Source organism: Gymnoscopelus microlampas (assembly GCF_963454915.1).
Source record: "Gymnoscopelus microlampas genome assembly, chromosome: 24".
Classification (NCBI taxonomy): Eukaryota; Metazoa; Chordata; class Actinopteri; order Myctophiformes; family Myctophidae; genus Gymnoscopelus; species Gymnoscopelus microlampas.
Genome location: NC_139961.1, coordinates 13,034,960 through 13,057,450, shown reverse-complemented (window position 1 = coordinate 13,057,450; position 22,491 = coordinate 13,034,960). Strand labels below are relative to the sequence as shown.

The following is a 22,491-nucleotide window of genomic DNA, read 5'->3' as shown; positions in this document are numbered from 1 at the left end:
GAGAACCATGGCCCCACATAATGCGAATCAATTAGTTTAGTCTTAGCTATGCTAGTCCTGCTACGAGTTAGAATAGAAAACGGACAGACCAAACCATTATTATTATACTAAAAGAAACTACACGATTATACCAAACAAGACAAGTTTCAAACTAGGGGAATCATTTTGGAGTTGCACGGCGCCGGTGGTATTGGTCGTTGGATCCGGATCAGAAACCCAAAAATGGTATTGATCCCAGACCAGTGCCCGACAGCGACAACTTGTTATTTGGGGGAAATAGAATTGTATCGTCTTGCATAGATAGTGACTCTCACCTTGTACCACAGAATGTCCGGTTCCACCCCAGGCTGTATGTAATCCTCGATGCCCGGACATGTGATGTTTTTGCTTTTGCTGAGCTCGGCCTTCTCGAAGAACCTCATTTTGGAGTTGAAGCACAGGTCCGTGTCGTTCTCCGCCACCGTCAGAGACATGGACACCTTCATGCAGTACGTGGAGTTCCTGCAAGAGGAAAAAAAAAGCCAATATGTGTCAGTCAGTGTGTAAACTAAATGGCGCTCAAACGTTTTCATTTCAAGGACTCCCAATCTATAGGCTCACAGTGATCTGCTACCTTTAACCCATTGAGACCTGAAGCCGATTCTACATGTCTCCTAAATCTCAACAGTTTTCTGAAAAACGTATGTTTCTATATCAGTGGTGCTCAATCTTTTTCATGTCAAGGACCCCCAAAATGATATGTATTTAGCCGCGGACCCCCATCAAAATATTTTGTTCCAGCGACCCCCAGAAGCAAAGATTTGAGTTAAAAATGTTCGCTTTAAAAAAATATATATTCAAAGATTTGCACACATTTTCACGATTTTTCAAAAATAACAGATCTACAAGCTCATAGCGCGGCACTCGGTGCCGCGCTATGAGCTTGTAGATCTGCTATTTTTGAATAGCCCAAAGTGTAAAATAATGCTTTTTAGCTCAAATCTAAAAATGACACAGTTCCAGGTCTTAATGGGTTAAAACTGTGACACAACAAATCAAACTGATTCATGTGAAGCTCAGAGGAAATCAAACCAGAAGTTTTCACAAATCCTTCGGTAACCCTGGGCTTACTATACCAAAACTTACTGTATGTAATCAAAATAACATAGTTCGTTTCATTACTATTAGTATTAAAAAACCCTAGTCGACACAATCTGCAATCAGCTCAGTTAAGCGTGGAATTTCATTTTTTATTACCTTTTCTTGATAATTAACCTTCCTCCACTGGTTGCCTTGTTGATTTTAGGAGAGTTTTAGATTACTTTTGAGGCACTGCATGGCCTGGTTTCTAATTACATTTTTTTGGTTATTAGGAGACTGTGTGCACAGCCAGTTAACCCATTGATACCTGGAACGCATCTGTGTCACTTTAGATGTCTTTGGCTATTCAAAAATAGCAGATCTACAAGCTCATAGCGCGGCACCGAGTGCCGCGCTATGAGCTTGTATATCTGCTATTTTTGAAAAATCGTGAAAATATTTTTTTATATATTTTTTTCCGAAAAATTGTTAGGATTTAGATTTTTTTAGACGTGGCCTCAGGTCTTAATGGGTTAATATACAGTACACTTACAGAACCCAAAGTAAAGTACTAAATGTTTTCCCCAAATGTATCAAACTTTTTTGCGAAAATAGCCTATCTACACGCTCACAACCCTACCGCGATCAGGCCATGTATTGTGAGCTTGTAGATCTATTATTTTTTTAATAGACAAAGTATAAAACAGGGCATAAGTTGTTGATGTGTGTTCTGTAATAATTTAACCGTACAAAGTAACGTATAACTACTTCGTCGCATGACGGTATCGCATGGCGAAAATAGCAGACCTACAAGCTCGCGGTTGCGACGTGCTGTGAGCTTGCAGGTCTGCTATTTTCCATCGCGGGACAGAGCACACATATTAGGCTAAAGAGTAACTTTGCTTTTTCAGGACTCCTTGACTCTGGAATGACCTGTCTGAGCAACCCAGACCTCATAAATCACTGTCATATTTTAAACCCCCTACTTAAAAACTTACTTTTATCCATTACAATTTTTTTTATTTTGTTTTAGGTACTTTTACTTTATACTTCTACTGCACTACATCTCAAAGGCTAATAGTGTACTTTTTCCTCACTGGTAGGCAGGTTTCTGAACTGTCCACAGAGCAAGTAGATAGAATTGGTGCCATCCAGAGCCTTCTATTAGAGAGTTGCGCCAATGAGGGGTCAGAAACAGCGTCAGTCACGTGGTTCATGTAGCTGGAAATAGTGACAAGGAGCCGTCGACTTCAATGCATTCCATGAACTTCCGGTTTAGGGATTTGTCACTATTCGCCAATGTATGTGTATGTAGAAGACCTGGTCCGAAGAAGTGAACGGAGTTGGCGTAACTCTCTAATAGATGGCACTGGTGCCATCATGTGAGCATTAGTGAGGACCAATTATGAAAATAGGTTGAACATTAGTTCAAGTGCTCCTTTAAGTAAAAGATCTGAGTATAAGCTACTTCTTCCAGGCCTGGAGGCTGAAGACAAAGTCTGACTTTGCTTCCAAGACTCCTTGACTGTGGAATGACCTGTCTGAGTAGCCTAGACCTGATAAATCACTGTCATCTTTTAAATCCCTTCTTAAAAAACTTAACTTTTTATCAAAAGGTCCTTTCCATAATCTAAAGGACCACTTCATCCATTTCCAACCTATCTTCGTATAATTGGTCCTCACTAATGCTCATTATAAGATGGCACCGATTCTGTCTATTCACCTCTGTGTCTCAGAGGAGGGCCCTGGACAGTGACAAGATTGTTAGGCAGGTTTGGCAATTCTTCTGTATTAAAGGAGTAGTTCACCCAAAAAATGACTTATTTTCTATCAATTGCACACCCCTTGAAGCCTTGAATTCATGGATTTGTTTTTGTTTTTGTTGCATTCCTAAGCTAATAATTTGATTCCCGTCTCCTACCGACTAATGTATCCGGTAGGAGACACAAAGTAGATTATTTGTGTCTCCTACCCGAAATACACACGGTCATCAAATTGTTGGCTTAGGAATGCGACAAAAACGAAAATAAATCCATGAATTCAAGGCTTCATGGGGCGTGCAATTAATATAAAATAAGTCATTTTTTGGGTGAACTCCTCCTTTAATGCAAGAACATTGGCAAATCATTTGTTTTTAAATGACCCATACTCATTCTAATCTCTAGGCCCTCCAGAAAAACGCGATTGTGAGATCTCATAATTTACCGCATAATAGGCTCTATGCACAGCAGCCATATTATCACTTCCTTCACAGGTGTTACCAATGATACTAATGAAGGCTCTGTTCCATTTAGTGTAGCACAGTGGTTTCCACGGCCCCCATAACTCTGAGAGTGTACAAATGGAACCAAATGGACCTTTACGGGTCCATTTGGTTCCATTTGTACACTCTCAGAGTTACACACCTGCAAGGGGCCATTTGGAAGCCCATGAGGGTCCCTGGACCCCAACTGTAGACCCACTGGAGTATTTCCAGTGAGCCAACATGCACAATATCAGCACCCTGACTCTGTTTGACCAGAATGGAACAGAGCCTTCATTAGTATCATTGGTAACACCTGTTAATGTCTTCATAATATGGCTGCTGTGAATAGAGCCTGCGTGAAACAATCACCTGTGAATCCAGTCTCAATGTTGGTAAACAAATAATTGGTCTATAGCCTACATTAGCCCTGGTATATTTTACAATCCCCGCATTTTTCCACATAAAGTTTATAAAGTCGTCGCCTCACCCGTTCGTTCATGTTTCACGTTCACACACAATGAAGCAAAACAAATCGTGTGCCGACAGTGTGTGTGTGTGTGTGTGTGTGTGCCCAGCTAGCAGATCGGCGTTGCAACCGACGTCAGGCCGGCCTGGACAGAGCGGGCCCCGCCGAGCGGAGGCTCACCCTCCTCACGCCCTCCTCACGCCGGAGATGTCTCGCTCACCGAAATGTCCGGCGGAGTAGCATTTTAGAAGAGTCTGCGGCGGTCTGCAGCCAGCGTCACGACGTCCTGACGCTGTTAATGCCACGCTTTGAATTTTCCCTATACATTCTGACCATTGGTTCTCAAAGTGGGGTCCAGGGACCACCATGGGTCTTGAGGGAGTTCCAGGGGGTCCCCAGCTAAATGATAGGAAGGAACCAAATGGACCCTTATGGGTCTGTAAGTAAAAGTGTACATGGAACCAAATGGACCCGTGAAAAGTGTACGTTATACGTGTTTCAGAGTTAAATTAACCATGATTTTAATTAAAGATAAAGATTAATTTGGGTCCCAAAGATAGAAATGCCATTGGACTGGGGTCCCTGAAATTAAACTGGGTGAACTGCTATCATCACTGCTATCACTTCATTTTCACTGCTATCACAGCACAGAAATAATCCAAATATACAAATTCAACACCATTAAAAAAGTGAAACGTAAAACTATTTATATAAACTCTGTCTGTCTGTCTGCCTGTCTGGCTGTATGGGTCTGTAAAGCTATATTTTTGCTACAGTCGTATGACAGTTGCACAAATAAAAAATAAGAACATTTTGGCAGCTTCCCTGCTGTATCTGAGTATGCTGACCCCTGATGTACATGAAATAATGCAGTAAAGACTTTTTTTCTCTTTTTTTTATTAGAAAAAGGCACAGAGATAATCCAAATATACAAATGACATTATCAAAAAAGTGAACAAGTAAAACTATAAAAAAAAGTAGTCCAAATTAAACACTATCAAAAAAGTCAACAAGTAAAACTATAACATTTTTTTTTGTGCCATTTCCCCCCCTAAACCTGAAGCCATTTGTAATCGTGTATATTAATGTTATTTAATGTTCAAAACAAAATAAGGTGACCTCAGTAATAATACTGATAATAGTACTACTGAACAATTCCAAGGATTAATTGCTCCTCAGTTGTTGTTTTTATTATTCTTATTCTGTTGCTATTATATTTATTCCTTGCATTGTTAATTCTAATTTAGAGTTGATGTATTTGCTTATTTAAAACAAAATATATATAATGAAGTGTCTTATTATTATTATCAATATCATTATTATTATTACCCTTATTATTATTATTATTATTATTATTATTATTATTATTATTATCAAGTTGTATAATTCATTATTAGCACTAAACATACTTTATTTAGGCCTTACAGCAGGAACTCAATATACTCCAGTTCAGTAGGTGGCGATATACACCGGATATACGCAACGGACGCTTACATCAAATCAATGACCAGTGTTGCCATATTTTGCGAGAGAAATAAGCAGCCAGGTCTATGAAAACAAGCCCAAAACTGTGTATTGCTGGCTATAGTCATGTGGTGACTATAGGCCACATGGCCTAGATATGTATGTGTATATATATATTGAAAATAGCCGATGTACAAGCTCACAACGCGTCTTCAAACAAACCCAAAGTCGCTTATAATAAGCAGACATGGCAACACTACAGCTCCATTCTTTGAGCAACGGTAGGACATCCGGTTGCTTCTGCGTCGGCCCTTCTCTTTCTCCTCTATGCTTCTCGACAGAGGGAAAACATACCGCTGATATATCTATCCTTTTCCTCCGGGGAAATATAATTTAAAGGTTAGTGTATTAGCCTACTATTTTGTTTGTATCTGTGTGGATGTATGCCTGCTGTGTGTAGTCTAAATATCTCGTTTTACAAATGTTTGACTGTTTCATTGTGTACATGTTAGCGTGCTAGCTGGCTAGCTTACTGTAGCTAACTGACTAGACTTTTCTTGCTACCCACATTACTTTTAATCACGTCACAGAGTTATGATACTAACTGTTGATCGATGGATTGGTAGGTGAATCTGTGTTATGGATACTTGTACTTATTTTATTTATATAGATCGCCGAGCTCATGTTAGCTGAAGGCTAGAATAAGGCAGAATTAAGCTAAAAGCTTACACACACACACACACACACACACACACACACGGCTGCTAATTTTCTTAATTATTTTGCTTTACATTAAATGAACTGGCTGCTGAAAATAGCCAATCTACGATCTTATGCCACAGCCGAAATACCCTGCATTGATATTAGTATGTTACTGTTTGTAGTTTTTTCCTGCGATGGAGCATGATACGGCTTTGATTGTGTCTAACCCTTCTCTTTTTCTTTTTAATTTTCTTTCTTTCTCAGATGTTTCTGCTCGTCATTTCCTGCATCACAGCAGTGGGGATGAAGAGATCGGGAGCATCTGTGATGACCAAGCTTATAAAACCATGGTAGGTTTAACATGAGTCTAGAAGTAATGTACAGCATAAAGTAGAGCCTGACTAAAAAAACAAAAACTGTTTGATTACTTACACACTATCCCTGTGTCTGTATGTTCCAGACGCAGCGCTGTTTGACCTGGTGAGGGCAGTGACCACATTCAAGAACCTCTTGGACCTCACGTTTTGCAAGGTAAGGGTGTGACTACACAGTTATCCAAAATAGCCAATCTACAAGCTCACAGCACGCCACATTTATTTTACCATAAATCCCTGAAACCTCTCTATGTCATGATAGTTGAAAATTATGTGAAAATGGTGTTGGTGTGGAAATTTAGTGAGGCATTGGAAGAGGGGAACTGATCAATGTATCAAGGGTTTCTACACACTGAGTTAAATTAACATACATTTCACTATATAAATTGGGGTCTCAGAGATAGCCATGCCATTAACAGGGTCTGTAGACCTGATGCATGTTAAATTGGGGGTCCTTATTATTAAAACCAACACCACCGTTGTCTAATTTATTTCCTTTCTCTCCCTCTCAGTTGGCGTTCGTTGGGTGGCTCACGTGACGCGTTCCACATGAAGGAACTGCATTGGCTTTGGAAGAAGAGGCGGGCGACAGACACCAGCACACAGAACCCAAAATTGAATTAAATGAACAGTGGCCCATTTTGTATTCATTCCAGTAGCTTTGATATGGCTCTGAGTCTGTGGCATGTTAACTAGAAACACATACAGTACACCAGGACAAACTACAGCGGTAACACATGGAATCAAAATGGACCTTTACATGTCTGAGCGTCTGTGTACAGATAGAACCAAATGGACCCTTACAGGTCTGCAAGAGTACAAATGGACCTGCCCTGCCAAGGTAAAGAGCAGTAACTAAGTTTTTGGACACGCCGACTTATTTGAGTATCCCAAAGGTCAAATTAGCCTTTGTGATTTTGGGGGATAAACAATTACCTCATTTTTCAGTGATTTTTGATTTCGTAGTTATTGCTCTTTACCTTGGCAGGGCAGCATAGATCTCCTATTTTTTTTAACATTCTTATGCATTTTTTACTTGACATTCTGCTCAATGGGTATGTTTACTTTTGTCCAGTAGCTTTGATATGGCTCTGAGTCTGTAGCATGTTAACTAGAAACACATACACCAGTAACACATGGAACCAAAATGGACTTTACATGTCTGAAAGTCTGTGTACAGATGAAACCAAATGGACCCTTACAGGTCTGCAACTCTGAGTGTACAAATGGACCATCTCCTATTTTTTAATATTCTTATGCATTTTTTACTTGACATTCTGCTCAATGGGTATGTTTACTTGTTTTGTTACTTTAAGTAGGCTATTGATTACCAGTCTGACTTCACACATATTATTACAGCATTGATACTTTTATGTGGAATACTTTTCTCACTGTCTGCCATTTTAATTAAAGTGATACATTTGTATTTTAGGATTATTATTTCTGTGCCTTCCTTTTCTAATAAATACCATAACAATGGAGTTAATGTCTGTGCTGCATTATTTCATGTGGGCCATGTATTTTATGCATTATGTCATGTTCTTAGACAGATACTTAGAGATACAGGGGAACTGTGTGATGGGGACCTTATTCTGTATTGCTACTTGACATGTTTATAGAAACCTCAAATGCGGGTGGGTGGGGGGGGGGTGACAATGGCCGCTAAATATAGGGGATGAAAGGGAGGAGGGGGGGGGGTATATACAGCATTATATGACGGCGCTACGCTATCCGGCCGCTATCGACGACCGCCACGGTTGGCGTTGTCCGCCGGAGTGAGGCTGATTAGCGGCTCGGCGTGACGCGCGGCTTACGCTGATCAAGGAGGCCGAGTGGACGCGGCGTGTCCCGCCCGGCGGACGCCCCGGTCGGCGTGGCGTGGAGACGGCCTCACGCCAGAAATTTGCGATATTTTGCTAGCTGGGTGTGTGCGCGCGAACCTGCTCCAACAACAACATTCAAGAAACGTTAGTAATGACAATTTAATGTTTATCCTACTTGATGCTACGTCCATTGCACTCCTTGTAAACAAACTGGGTTTGCCACGTTCAAAAGAGTATTCCATGGAAGCAGATAGGAACAACACTTGTAGGCATAACATTTTAAATCTCTTTAGAGACATGAGGTAATTTTGTTGCCTTGAATATAGTCATTGAAAGGCAGACAGGTTTGCCTTTTTGCCTTGAAAATAATGAAAGGCAGACAAGATTATGATGTCTGTTTTGCATAGCTCAACTCACTCAAGGACCCCTAAATTAATATATATTTGACTGTGGACCCCCCATCTGAAAAATATTTTGTGCACAAGATTTGTGTTATAATGTTTCAAGGATTCAACATTTTTCAACTATTTTCAAGATTACATACATTACTATATATATATATATATATATATATATATATATATATATATATATATATATATATATATATATATATATATATATATATATATATATATATATATATATATATATTAGCAGATCTACCCCCCCCCCCCGTACCACTTTAAAAACCAATACCATAGGGTGTAGGAAAATCACATTTTGTATTCAAAATGCATATTTTCTAAGTTATATTTCATGCATATTTCGGATTTGTCGCAGCTTTAGCAAGTTCCCTGTAATTTTAGCAAATTCCCGCAATTTCACTGCATAAATTCACATAAAACCCTGCCTATTCCGACGCATAATCAAGGATTTTGGGCCACATAATCAAGGCTTTTCTGGAGGGTCTATGACATTCACAATCATTCACTCAACATTAATGTTGACTGGGGAAATGCATCTCCCATTTATCCCCCTTTTCATGCAGTGCTTAAAGTCCTTAAAGGAGGAGTTCACCCAAAAAATGACTTATTTTCTATCAATTACACATCCCATGAAGCCTTGATTTCATGGATTTATTTTTGTTTTTGTGGCATTCCTAAGACAATAATTTGATGACCGTGTGTATTTCCGGTAGGAGACACAAATAATCTAGTTTGTGTCTCCTACCGGATACATTAGCCGGTAGGAGACGGGAATCAAATTATTAGTTTAGGAATGTGACAAAAACAAAAAATAATCCATGGATTCAAGGCTTCGTAGGGTGTGCAATTGATAGAAAATAAGTCATTTTTTGGGTGAACTCCTCCTTTAAAGTATATTTTGATGCCTTATTTTGTACTTTAACTCAAGTCAAAATGTTAATGCTGGACTTTGCACTTGTAACAGAGTATTTATATTTCTCTATTGTGGAACTGATACTTCTACTTAAGTAAAAAAAAAAAAAAAAAAACTCTGAGTACTGTACTTCTTCCTCCACTGGGTCTCTGCAGTGGGCATGTTTTACCTCTGTTCTGCCTGGCCGCCCCCACTGGCCCAGCATTGTAACGAGCAGCAAGCTGGATCATGTCTGCTGTGTGTGTGTGCCATGATAACCAGTGGCGTGCACAGACATTTTGAGGGGCAGGTGCTCAAGTAAATTATACTTTTTTGTTTACTTGATCTGCTCTTTTTTCCCTCTACACCTATACCTCTTTGCCAAAAATAGCCGATCTACAAGCTCACAACGCCTCGCAGCGCGAGGCGTTGTGGGCTTGTAGATCGGCTATTTTTGGCTAAAGTTCTCCTCAGAAAAGGGATGCTAGGTTTCGAGTGGTTATGGTAAAAAGAAAAATCATATCACATAAAGATTTGGCGGACCCCCTGTAGTAACTCTGAGGACCCCCTAGGGGTCCCGGGCCCCCTGTTGAAGACCCCTGCTGTAAATTGAAAAAACAAAAACATTTTTTTTTTTCTTTTTTTCAAAAGGGCACTTCTGGTCAAGAGGGCAAAGGGCAGGTGCTCTAGCACCACCTATAGTCTATCTGTGCACGTCCCTGATGATAACGTCGCTGTGATGCGGAAACCTTGTATATAAATAGCGTTGCTGTCGGGCAGAGACCTCTTATCTCCATATTTTAACTTTTTTTTTGCACCCTACTTGATCATACCACAGTGTCATATAGTAGTATGAAAAGTAGCAGATCTACAAGCTCAAAAACGCGACGCGTTTTGAGCTTGTAGATATACGCCTACTTTTGATACTTTTGAATTTGAATCCTGAGAAGTGACAGTTTTGGACATATGAGGTTTCCAAATTCCACGCGACAGAGACAATATACATTTTTTTTTACATTTTTTAAATAGTGGAAAATAGCCGATGCGACACACTGTGAGCTCGTAGATCTGCTATTTTCACTGCTTTTGTGCGACACTCTTTGTACGAGGAAGCTGGCCCGTTAATTTAAGAAAAAGCACGAAACGTCGAATTGTGGAGAGATACGAGGTTTTCTTGCCCGACGACCGGCAACGATAAGCCGCCCGAGTCCATTACAAATTCATGCAATATGGCGCCGCGCTTTGCTCATCCATTCATGGCTGAGAACCAGTGGGCGCTCACACTCACAAATCCAGCTCTGACGAATTATTGATGCCAAAAGACAAAGGAAGTCTGTGTTGTGCACGTGTGTGCCTCTGTCTGTGTGTGTGTGTGTGTGTGTGTGGGTGTGTGTGTGCGCGCGCGTGTGCTTTTGTGTGTGGGGGCGTGGAAATGGCCTTAATGTGGAGTGACAGTCCCGAATGTCAACAGCAACCTGAAGATTGATTGAGGCTTTTGTGTGGATGCGTTATGCAGATCCACAACAGCCCCAGCAGCGGAAAATTACTCGCCACGATTAATGGACCGTAACCGGTCAATTCAGATACGGTGTGGGGGAAAGAAAATAATATGTGTATATAACGTTCTATATATTCATGTAAAAAGACAGTGGATTTATAACGCGAGCAACAGAGGGGACATAAAATGCAAGACTACCACGGATGTTGGAAGGCTATAGCGTTCGAGCCTGTGGTTCCAAAGAAAGGCAATTTGTAATGCCATCCAATAAACATTTACATGATAGAGTAAGGGTCGCGGTGTGCGCTTGCCGGGCCCTGATTTTATCATACCGGTAAAAACCCAACCTAGCAAAAGGCTCAGGAGGTTGAGCTGTTGTATAGGAATCATAAAGGGTTCCGGGTTCGATCCACGTCGATGGCGCCTTGAGCAAGATAGGCGTGGTGGAAAGTAACTAAGTACATTTACTTGAGCACTGTACTTAAGTACAATTTTGAGGTATTTGTACTTTACTTGAGTATTTCCAATTTCCGATACTTTTACTTCTACTCCACTACATCTCAGAGGCAAATATTGTACTTTTACTCCACTACATTTATTTGAAAACGTTAGTTACTAGTTAATTTTCAGATGTAAATTATGATATAATGAAACATACATTAACCACTTTAACCCTATTTTATACCTAGGCTATTTGAAAATAGCAGATCTACAAGCTCACAACGAGCTTGTAGATCTGCTATTTTCAAATATTTTAGTACTTTTACTTTTGGTACTTTAAGTACATTTTGATGCCAATACTTTTGCACTTTTACTCAAGTCAATTTTGAATTCCGGACTTTTACTTGTAACGGAGTACTTCTACATTGCAGTATTGGTACTTTTACTCAAGTAAAGCAATTGAGTACTTTTTCCACCACAGCGGTTAACCAAAATGTGCGTCACTAACCGTTATGGACTAAATAACCAACATTAACCAAAATAAAGTCACATCGAAAATGTATCAAATATTAAAAGAATATTAATGGAATAAATCACTTAACGTTCCTCATACAGTATTGTACAACACATCATAAACGTTCATTTAAAAAAAGATATAGACCTAATGTTTGTTTTACAATACATGTTACAATACATGTTTAGGCCCTTTTTGAACTGATTGATATGGCGTCATAACCTTGGTTAACCGCCCACATTCCAAAGGTTACACGTTTACAAAAAAAGAAAGGTCCAAATGGCCATCCCTTCTATGTATACATAGACCCAGTATTGGTAGTATTCAAACCTGGCCGGTCCAGTCCAGTGCAGATGGACGGGTCAGACTTTATGTCTCCTTTTATTTATATAATCGTCTCTGTCGGGTGGAAACCTCATAAGTCCAAAAGTAGCAGATCTACAAGCTCAAAATGTGTCGCTTTGCACCGCATTCCGAGCTTGTGAATCTGTTACTTTTGATGGTGTTGTGTGACGCTGTAGTATGATCAAGCAGGGGCCAGGGCATTCATTTTTCGAAAATAAACACACACAAAGTTTGAATATGGAGATAAGAGCGTTCTGTCCGACATCGGCGACATATTTTGTTTTATATATATTTTTTTCATTTAACTCCATCTTCTGTATCTCTCTCTGCTCTGACCTGTAGGCCTACAACCAGTGGTGGAAAAAGTACTGAAATTATTTACTTAAGTAGAAGTACCAATACTGCAATATAGAAATACTCTGTTACAAGTAAAAGTCCAAAATAAAAAAAATACTTGAGTAAAAGTACGAAAGTATTGGCATCAAAATGTACTTAAAGTACCAAAAGTACAAGTACTAAAATATTTGAAAATAGCAGATCTACAAGCTCACAACGCGTCGCATCGCGACGCGTTGTGAGCTTGTAGATCGGCTATTTTCAAATAGCCTAGGTATGAAATAGGACTAAAGTGGTTAATATATGTTTCATAATATAATCATTTCTATTTGAAAAGTAACTAGTAACTAAAGTTTTCAAATAATTGTAGTGGAGTAAAAGTACAACATTTGCCTCCGAAATGTAGTGGAGTAGAAGTAAAAGTATTGGAAATTGGAAATACTCAAGTGAAGTACAAATACCTCAAAATTGTACTTAAGTACAGTACTTAAGTAAATGTACTTAGTTACTTTCCACCACTGCCTACAACACGTGTTCCGTGCTTACTGTGGCGCTGCTATGACAACCGAATTCCCCTCGGGGGTCAATAAAGGTTTATATCTATCCATCTGCATTGCAGTTCAGCCAGACTAGTGCCGTTTCTCTCCGTGTACAATCGATGATCTGATAGGCAACCTGGCCTAGTGGTACAATCAATCAGAATCAGTTTATTGGCCATGTTCACACACTAGGGGAACTTAATCATATCTTTATCTGAATGATTACACAAACAAACGTATAGCCTGGCGATGCCTGATATCACCACCGATATCGATCTATGTAGAGATACACGCTGCTGGCATGGATCGTTACCAGTGGTGGAAAAAAAGTACTCAAATTCTTTACTTAAGTAAACGTATCAATACTGCAATGTAGAAGCACTCCGTTACAAGTAAAAGTCCGGAATGCCAAAATTTACTTGAGTAAAAGTACAAAAGTACTGGTATCAAAATGTACTTAAATACAAAAAGTAAAAGTACTCAAATGTTTGAAAACAGCCGATCTACAAGCTCACAACGAGTCGCGTTGCGACTCGTTGTGAGCTTGTAGATCAGCTATTTTCAAATAGCCTAAGTATAAAACAGGGCTAAAGTGGAGTGAAAGTACAATATTTTCATCTGAGATGTAGTGGAGTAGAAGTAAAAGTATAGAAAATTGAAAGTACTCCAGTAAAGTAAAAGTACCCCAAAAAATGGTACTGTACTTGAGTACATGTACTTTACACCACTGCTAGAGATACACACTGCTTGCATGGATCGTTATTAAGGCACACCTATTGAGATCAGCTCCATACTGTTTGAGTACATCTCAACAGTGGGGCATCAAAGTACACATTGGGGTGTTGGTGGGGGGGGGGGGGGGGGGGGGGGTAGGGGGTCATTGTTGATCAATGAGCTCAGCAGGGGAACAACAGGCTATACAACATGACATGGTGTGGGCTTGTTTGATTGATTGATGGATTGAATACTTTATCAACAGTGTGCAAAGACAAGCACAGGGAAGTACAGTTCAACACAAGGTCTGTTAAGAGGATTTTAAAACCCAAGAAGGCACTATGGCTCGTTTCCATTGGGGTCCTTTGTACTCAATTCATCGAATTGTAGATCTGCTATTTTCCTGCTACTGTGTATACAACGAAGTGTAGGCAAAGTGGTTAACCACTTGAACCCCAACATTCCTATTATGTGGGGGGACATTCATATATATATATATATATATATATATATATATATATATATATATATATATATATATATATATATATATATATATATATATTAAGCAGATCTATAAGCAGATCTATAAGCTTGTTACTAAGGCACACCTATAATTGAGATCAGCTGTACTGTTTGAGTGCAGCTTAACAGAACATACAGTAGACACCAAAGTACACATTGACTGGCCGGCAGTGTTGAACAGGATAAAAGCTGAAAAAAAGCTTGTAGATAGGCTGCTGTATTTTTGTCAAAGCGATGTGGTGTGGACGGAAAAAAACAGCAGTCCAAGTACAGTTGCAACTCAGGTCCATATCACGTAAATTAGAGGGGTTTACTACTTAAACCCCAGCATCCCTATTTTGTGGGGAAAGCTTTTGCTGAAAATAGCCTTGCGTCGCGTTGTGAGCTCATCGATCGTCTTTCCCCACACTAGCACAGAGCCCTGAGGGTCTCCGCTCAACCATTTCGGGTTTAAGTGGTTAATATGAATGTCACCGTTGACAACAAGCGGCAAGAGGAGCGACTGCAAGCAAATCCCTCCCCGCCCCGTTTAGGAGACCAAACAAAATTGCCAGCGTTTACAGAAATCTCATGGCTAATTTTCCCAACTAAAGCTGGTTATACAAATTGAGCCGAACCAACAAACAATTACAAACACGGTTAAATCCTCCCATAATTGCGCGGCATTAGCCCGACTCGTGGATTAGCGCGGCGCACGCTGGTCCTCGCTAACAGTGTGGGCAAACAATCCCCGGGCCTCTCTCTCTCTCTCTCTTTGGACGAGGGACGAGAAGCGCTGGGCACTGAATGAGCCTGTGCCCATTTTTTCTTTTCTTCCCTTTTCACCCCAATATGGTCGCTAAATGCCAATTGATTCCTCTCCATACACATTTCTGTGTTGACACTGCATGCTGTTGTATCCTACTGACTCACCTGCCAGTGAGGAGCCCCCACCAGGAGGATGTATTATAGAGCCTCCATCCTACTCCTCCCGCCCAACACTCCCCGCTGACAGGTGGCGCCCCCCCCCCCCCCCCCCCAGCCATTTTAAAATGAATGGGACCATAATTTACCAAAACGCATATCATGGTGATTGAAAGAACTTTAAACTAGCGACTGGAAGCATATAGTATGTATGACAATGTTTATTAAGGTAATAAAATCAAGTGTAAAGTTTGGCCAAAAACCAATCCGCTTGAATAGAGCCTAATTGCTTCTGCAACCAGCAGGGGTGAAACAGCAGGGAAACAGCGAGACTACAGGCCATTCATATGAACTGTGAAGACTTCCTATATAGCCTCGATTTACAAGCCGGATGCTAGCCTCTTGGGTCAACCACATAGGGGTTAAGTGGTGAAGTACTGGTACTCAAGTAAATGCACTTCGCTAAGCGTCCGCCGCTGACGAGCATGTGCCGGGGCAGCGCTGAAACTGAGGGGTCAGGCACGTGTGCCCCATTTTTTTTTTTCTTTTCAGGAAGGCCCCGGCATGCAAATGTGACATGATGTGGAGATTATCCCAGACATACTTCTACCAGATGGCCACCTGTGCAAATGAGATCCCACATGGGGGCTCCTCTTTCCCTGTTTAAATAGTCTGGGCAGCCGCTGATAAACTCGCCCCGCTGGGGAGAGAGAGAGAGAGAGAGAGAGAGAGGAAAAAAAATAAGAGAGAGCGAGAGAGGGGGAGAGGAAATTGTGTCAGCTGGTTCGCGTGAGTGATCGATGGTGCGGGCCAACACTTTGTCCTACAATGTCTTTCCAGCATTTCACAATCCGTCACGGTGCCTTTTTAAGCCAGACAAGCTGAGGCACCCTTCTTGACTGTTCCACTCGGCAGGTGTAATATTCATGAGGTGCTTAAAAAAGAGCGACGGGAAAAAAGCGGGGAGAAAGAAAAGTGATTGCATTACAGCGTTTGTGCACAAGAGACTTCCAACATAATACACACACACCGCGTGCATTCAGCACCGTCTCTCGCTCTCTTTTTTTTTTATGTATATACAGGTACGATAACAAGCTTCTGGGGCCGATAACCACAGCGTTAATGGCCGAGGGTGTCACTCAGGCAGGCGTGTCAAACCTGAAGAGGATACGCAATGTCGGGGCAATGATAGAGAGATAGAGAGATAGATAGAACGCCGGCTGCATCCTCTGTGCATGGGGAATCCTGGTCTGACAGCTAGCATATATTGTTGCTATCGGGCAGTAACCTCGTATCTCCATATTCTTTACTTTTTGTGTTATTTCGTAAACGAACGCCCTATTTGATCACACTACGGTGTCACGCGAAAACATCAAAAGTTGCAGATCCGCAAGCTCGAAGGCGGATTGTGGATCTGCTACTTTTGAGTGTGAATGGTGAAAAGTAGCAGTTTTAGACATAATGAGGTTACTTTTCCACCTGACAGACGAATATGACGGCTGGAGGGAAGGCAGAGGGCTTGAGACGCAATATGTGGCAAATAGGGTGCAATGATGCGGCAATGGTCATTTAAGAGGATTATAAAGGGAAGATTGTGGTGTATACTGTACTGTGTGTGTGTGTGTGTGTGTGTGTGTGTGTGTGTGTGTGTGTGTGTGTGTGTGTGTGTGTGTGTGTGTGTGTGTGTGTGTGTGTGTGTGTGTGTGTGTGTGTGTACAGTATATATACACAGTGGTGGAAAAATTACTCAATACTGCAATTTAGAAATACTCTGTTACAAGTAAAAGGCCCGTGTTCAAAATGTTACTTGAGTAAAAGTACAAAAGTATTGGCATCAGAATATACTTAAAGTACCAAAAGTAAAAGTACAAAAATGTTTGAAAATAGAAGATCTACAAGCTCACAGAGCTTGTCGATAGGCTATTTTCAAATAGCCTATGTATAAAATAGGACTAAAAGTGGTTAATGTGTGTTTTATAATGTAATCATTTATATCTGCAAAGTAACTAGGAACTAAAGTTTTCAAATATTTGTAGTGGAGTAAAAGTGCAATATTTGCCTCTGAGATGTAGTGGAGTAGAAGTAAAAGTATTGGAAGTTGGAAATACTCAAGTAAAGTACAAATACCTCAAAAGTGTACTTAAGTACGGTATTTAAGTAAATGTACTTAGCTACTTTCCACCACTGCAAATCTCCATTCATCTATATTTATACAGTATCCAGCTATCCATACATTCGCCCGCCCATGCATTTCCCCTATGCTGTCCTTGGCTGTCCTCTCATTAAATCACACCTCCCTCCTCCTCCATTCCTACTGGTAGAGACAGAGGGAAATTGCTGTTAACTTGACATTAACTAATAGGCAGTGGAATTGATTCCGAACTCCCTAGAGATTTCTCGGTACCTGTAGGCAAATTAATGAACTAACTTAATGAATCCTTTAATACATTTTCTTTTTTTAATTTATACAAAAAAAAAAAAAAAAAAACCCGCTCTAATTGCAAATGGAGGATGATGAAATAATTGCAGATTCCTTATTACGGCTCGCTTTCAAGTAACAATAACACACTAAGGACCATTGTTCTCGGTTGCATGGCAGACCGCGGGTCAAAAGGCCCACCGCCTCAGGCAGTTGATTAAAGGCAGACTATGTAATATGTTATCTGGTCGGGTAATGCCATGACAGCTTCAAGCTGAAATCAAGTCAACTATAGACATCAGTCATTCACCGGGTTTATCTAGCAGGGCTCTCTTGTGGTCGTATGCCATTTCAGTCAGACACTCTCGTCAAGATAAACCATTTATTGCGATGATATTGCCTTCAGTTTGGCGGTGTGTGTGACTCCGCTCGTGCGATATTACAGATTTATCTGCACCAGCATGACACAGAATCCGAGATCACGAACCCCCCCCTGGAGCAGAGCCTGAGATACAGAGTTATTACATGGACATAACATTGAACCCGTCAAGGGCGTAACGTAAAATCCACATTCATACAATCCACAGAAAATCCATACAATTAATCTACTGACATAATCGTGAAGAACTAATTAAACAGCGTTCTGCTTAAAAAGGCCGCCTAGAATGAACCGGAACAGTCTGCCGTGACTGCCAGAACTATTGCGATGCTCGATGTAAGAGCAGTGGAAAAGTTTCTTTGCGGTTTTCAAATATTTTTTGACACATAATAATCAAATGTTTTTAATGTGCAGGAAACTGGATGGCTTGATTTCAGGCATTAAAATAATTCATATAAATATTTTCGGAAATCTCTATGGGCTGAATCTACAAGCTTAAAATCATGAAAATGTGTGCACATTTTTTAATACATATTTTTAAAGTGAATTATTTTTACTCAAATCTTTGCTTCTGGGGTCCCTGGAACTAAATATTTTGAGATGGGGGGTCCGCGGCTAAATACATATAATTTTGGGTGGTCCTTGACATGAAATGTAGCTGCCCACCACCACTGTGGAGAGACTAGGGTTCGATTCCTCCAAGGTATGCCTATCCAGCATGCCCTGGCGCTCTAACGAACACAACTGCCTGTGTTTGCGGGTGTGGAGGGTGATCTCTGTCACTGTGCTAGCAACTCCCACAGGTTGGTTGAGGTTATAGGGTGCCCGTTGAGTAGGGAGCGGAACTGGAGAGGGACAGCGTGTTCCTTCGCATGCCTTGGCATCACCGGTTCCCAATGTCAGCTCCTGAGTTAGACCTGAAACATGACTGTCATACCATGACAGTCATGGTGCCGAGTCCCCCTGGTTTATAGCGGTGTTAGATTTTTTTACATTGCCAACTCTCACATGTACATAAATGTTCAGATTTGAAATATAAAGTGCTTACCCCCGAGCCACGGATGTTACAAGGCAACGCGGACCGCGATAAGTACCCGATCTCCCGTATTGTTCAATAAAAAGCATTTTAATCCCATCACCGGCAATTAAAAAAAAAAAATTGTAATGTATCAGAGTGCAATACACCTCCCAACCATTAGTGTCGCATGGTTGAAAGTATCGGAGAAAATTTGGAGAAAATGGCCGGCGATCGGATTAAAAAGATTTTTATTGAAAAAATCGAACAGCGCTATAAACCAGGGGGACTCTGCACCATGACGCTTGTATACAAGCGTCATGGTGCGAACCATGGCTACTCCTGTGAACCATGGCTGAACCATGGCTACTCCTGAGTGTACAAATGGAACCAAATGGACCCGGTCCATTTGGTTCCATTTGTACACTCTCAGGGTTAAATAAAGCCCTGAGGATTTTACAGTCGGCACAAACTGACTAAATTGGGGAGAAAAACGGTTGATAGAAAGAAAGGAAGAAAGAGAAATTGCACCCCCCCCTCTCGTCCTTTGTGCGCTGCCAGCACAAGTTATTAGATATGGCTTCTGCCAAATAGAAAAGAGCTAATGCATTCTGTAATGACACACCGACGGTGGTGGGAATGAAAAGGGAACAAGAAAAAGGGTGAGACATGCCCTCAGCTAACCTGACAATTTAACAGGCCATCCCGGATTGAAGGTTGGAGTCAGGTATCTTGTTAGAATGTCTATTCAAACTAGATTTTCTATTGCACTTAATAGTTTATGTATTCCATTACTGTTTTGCAGATAATGGGTTGCCATTAAATGCTTGACCCCGCGCCTCTCTTTTCAGCACAATCAACAGCGGATGCAACCCCCTATAAAAGGTGACGCACCCGCTGACGCGCACGCACACACGCAGACACGCACGCACGCACGCACAAAGCTTTGCGGCTCGGGTGCAATAAAACATTTAAGGGCCCACATCCAACAACGTCACCGCATACGTCGCGGCATTCAAATGAGCTCCACAGCGTTCGGACCAAGGTTGAAGCCATCTCCTTCTGTCATGCCATGTACTGTACATACACGCCCGTCATTGTGGCAGCTTTCTGAAAACGTTTCAAATAAATAAATACATTAAATTAATTAATAATAATCATGATAATCATAAAAATGCCAATCGTTGCTGTCGGGCAGAAACTTCTTATCTCCACATTTTAACATTTTTTTCCTAAATTAAAGATAGGGTAAGTGATATTTTTTGGTTAAAACAAAAAGTATTTAGTTAAAAGGTTACAGCACTATATTCTGATAGTAATCATTGCTATAGAGTGTTTTTTCAGTAACAGGAGTCTCCCCGTCTCTCCAGCTCTTTAATAAACAGAAAATACATTTTCCGGTAGGTGTCAAAATCTCAGCCAATCAGGAGAAAGTACCCATTTTTAAGTTTCATTTTTATAGTGTTCCAGTTCCAATTTTGCCTGCTCATTTCTTAGTGTCATCACTTCCAATTTCACTTGTTTAATCTATATCCTGATTGAGTTCTCTATCCTGATTGGATAAAATTGGAAATGAAACTGAAACGAAAATTAATTTTCTGTATTATAAAGAGCTGGAGAGACAAAGAGACTCCTTTTACTGAACAAACACTCTATAGCAATGAGTACTATCAGAATATAGAGCTATAAACACTTATTTTAACCAAAGAAAATCACTTACCCTACCTTTAATGCCCTACTTTATAATATTACAGCATCACACACAAGCATGAAGAGTAGCAGATCTGCAAGAGTAGCAGATCTCAAAACGCGTCGCTTCGCGCCGCGTTTCGAGCTTGCAGATCTGCTACTTTTGCTATTTTTGAATTTGAATCCTGAAAAGTAACAGTTTTGGACATGCGAGGTTTCCACCCGACAGAGACGAAATTCCTCCCGTCACCATCGTGGCATCTGGCCCCATTAGATATTGCTAAAAATCGACCAAATCGTTGCAGTGTCCCATGGGAGTATAATATAAACTGTGCACGCGGCGTGGGCGACAGAGGCCAGAGAATTGCACTTGCACTTTTAAGTGCACCCATCATCATGGTGCCCCCCCCCCACATCCTGAACGTCTGTGCATGGCCCTGCCCCACGTATACGGTACATCTCCCTCTCTCTCTCTTTCTCTCTCTCTCTCTCTCTCTCTCTCTGAAGTGCAGACCAGACGAGTGGCAGAGTCAGAGAGAGAGAGAGGCTCTGCCTGGCTGGATTACCCTAAATCAGTCTTTTATGGGGCGTCGCATTATTTATGACCCGAGCGAAGGTCATGGCATACGGTGGGAGGACTCGGAGGGGTGGCGCGACGGGGGGACGGGGACGGGGGGGTGTATAGGCGCCCCTACCTGTGGCACTGCCCCCCCCACCCCTCATAAGTCATCTGTCAACTGCAGCCCAGCGCCAGGTCTGGGATGATGAAGTGGTCCCACCACCCCCCACCACCCACCCCACCCCCCCGGCTTCCCAAACCTGACTGTGGGCCAACTTGCTCCCACTTAGCCCCCTGTCCGAGTGTGTGTGCTTCACTCTGCTCGCATTGGCCGTGCCGCTGTTTCACGGGGGAAAAAAAACACGATCACGATTTTGTACTCAGTGGTGGAAAGAAGTACTCAGATTATTTTTTAGTTTAAAAGGTAGGGTAAGTGATTTGCAATTATTCAAATAATTGCAAAATGGGTCTATGTTCTGATAGTGCTCGTTACTATAGAGTGTCCTGTCCATATAAGGAGTCTCCATGTCTCTCCAGCTCTTTATAAAACAGAAAATGCATGATAGAGAACTCAATCAGGATACAGATTAAACAAGTGAAATTGGAAGTGATGACACTAAGAAATGAGCAGGCAAAATTGGAACTGGAACACTATAAAAATGAAGCTTAAAAATGGGTACTTTCTCCTGATTGGCTGAGATTTTGACACCTACCAGAAAATGTATTTTCTGTTTATTAAAGAGCTGGAGAGACGGGGAGACTCCTGTTACTGAACAAACACTCTATAGCAATGATTACTATGAGAATATAGTGCTTCAACCTTTAAAACAAATACTTTTTGTTTTAACCCAAAAATATCACTTACCCTACCTTTAAGTAAAAGTTAGCAATACCACAATGTAGAACTACTCTGTTACAAGTACAACGGTGCCTGTATTCAAAATGAGTGCAAGTACACAAAGTATTGGCATCGACATATATACCAAAGTAAAAGTATTCAATAGCTGATCTACAAGCTCACAACGCGTCGCATCACAATGCGTGTGTCCATTTGGGGGTCCTTGACATGAACACGTTTGAGAACCACTGGTTTAAAGTATCAAAAAGTGGAAATAGTCAGGTAAATTAAATGCACCTCAAGGTTGTACTGAAGTACCGTTTG

At 41.0% G+C, this 22,491-nt stretch overlaps 1 protein-coding gene and 1 long non-coding RNA gene across 2 annotated transcripts in view; one reads left to right on the top strand and one right to left on the bottom strand.

The window, feature by feature from the left end:
- LOC311040419 (interleukin-1 receptor accessory protein-like 1) overlaps positions 1-22,491 on the bottom strand; it is a gene marked incomplete at both ends in the record, with an annotated part of 684,931 nt that overhangs the window by 393,155 nt on the left and 269,285 nt on the right. The window contains one exon of the mRNA XM_084050699.1: positions 315-501. Within this exon, the coding sequence (XP_083906825.1) occupies positions 315-501 (187 nt within the window). The remainder of the gene's footprint in view (positions 1-314; positions 502-22,491) is intronic.
- Positions 5,463-7,241, top strand: LOC311040434. The gene is made up of 4 exons (XR_014600269.1): positions 5,463-5,633; positions 6,201-6,286; positions 6,397-6,467; positions 6,823-7,241. It is a non-coding gene; the product is annotated as an uncharacterized lncRNA (long non-coding RNA).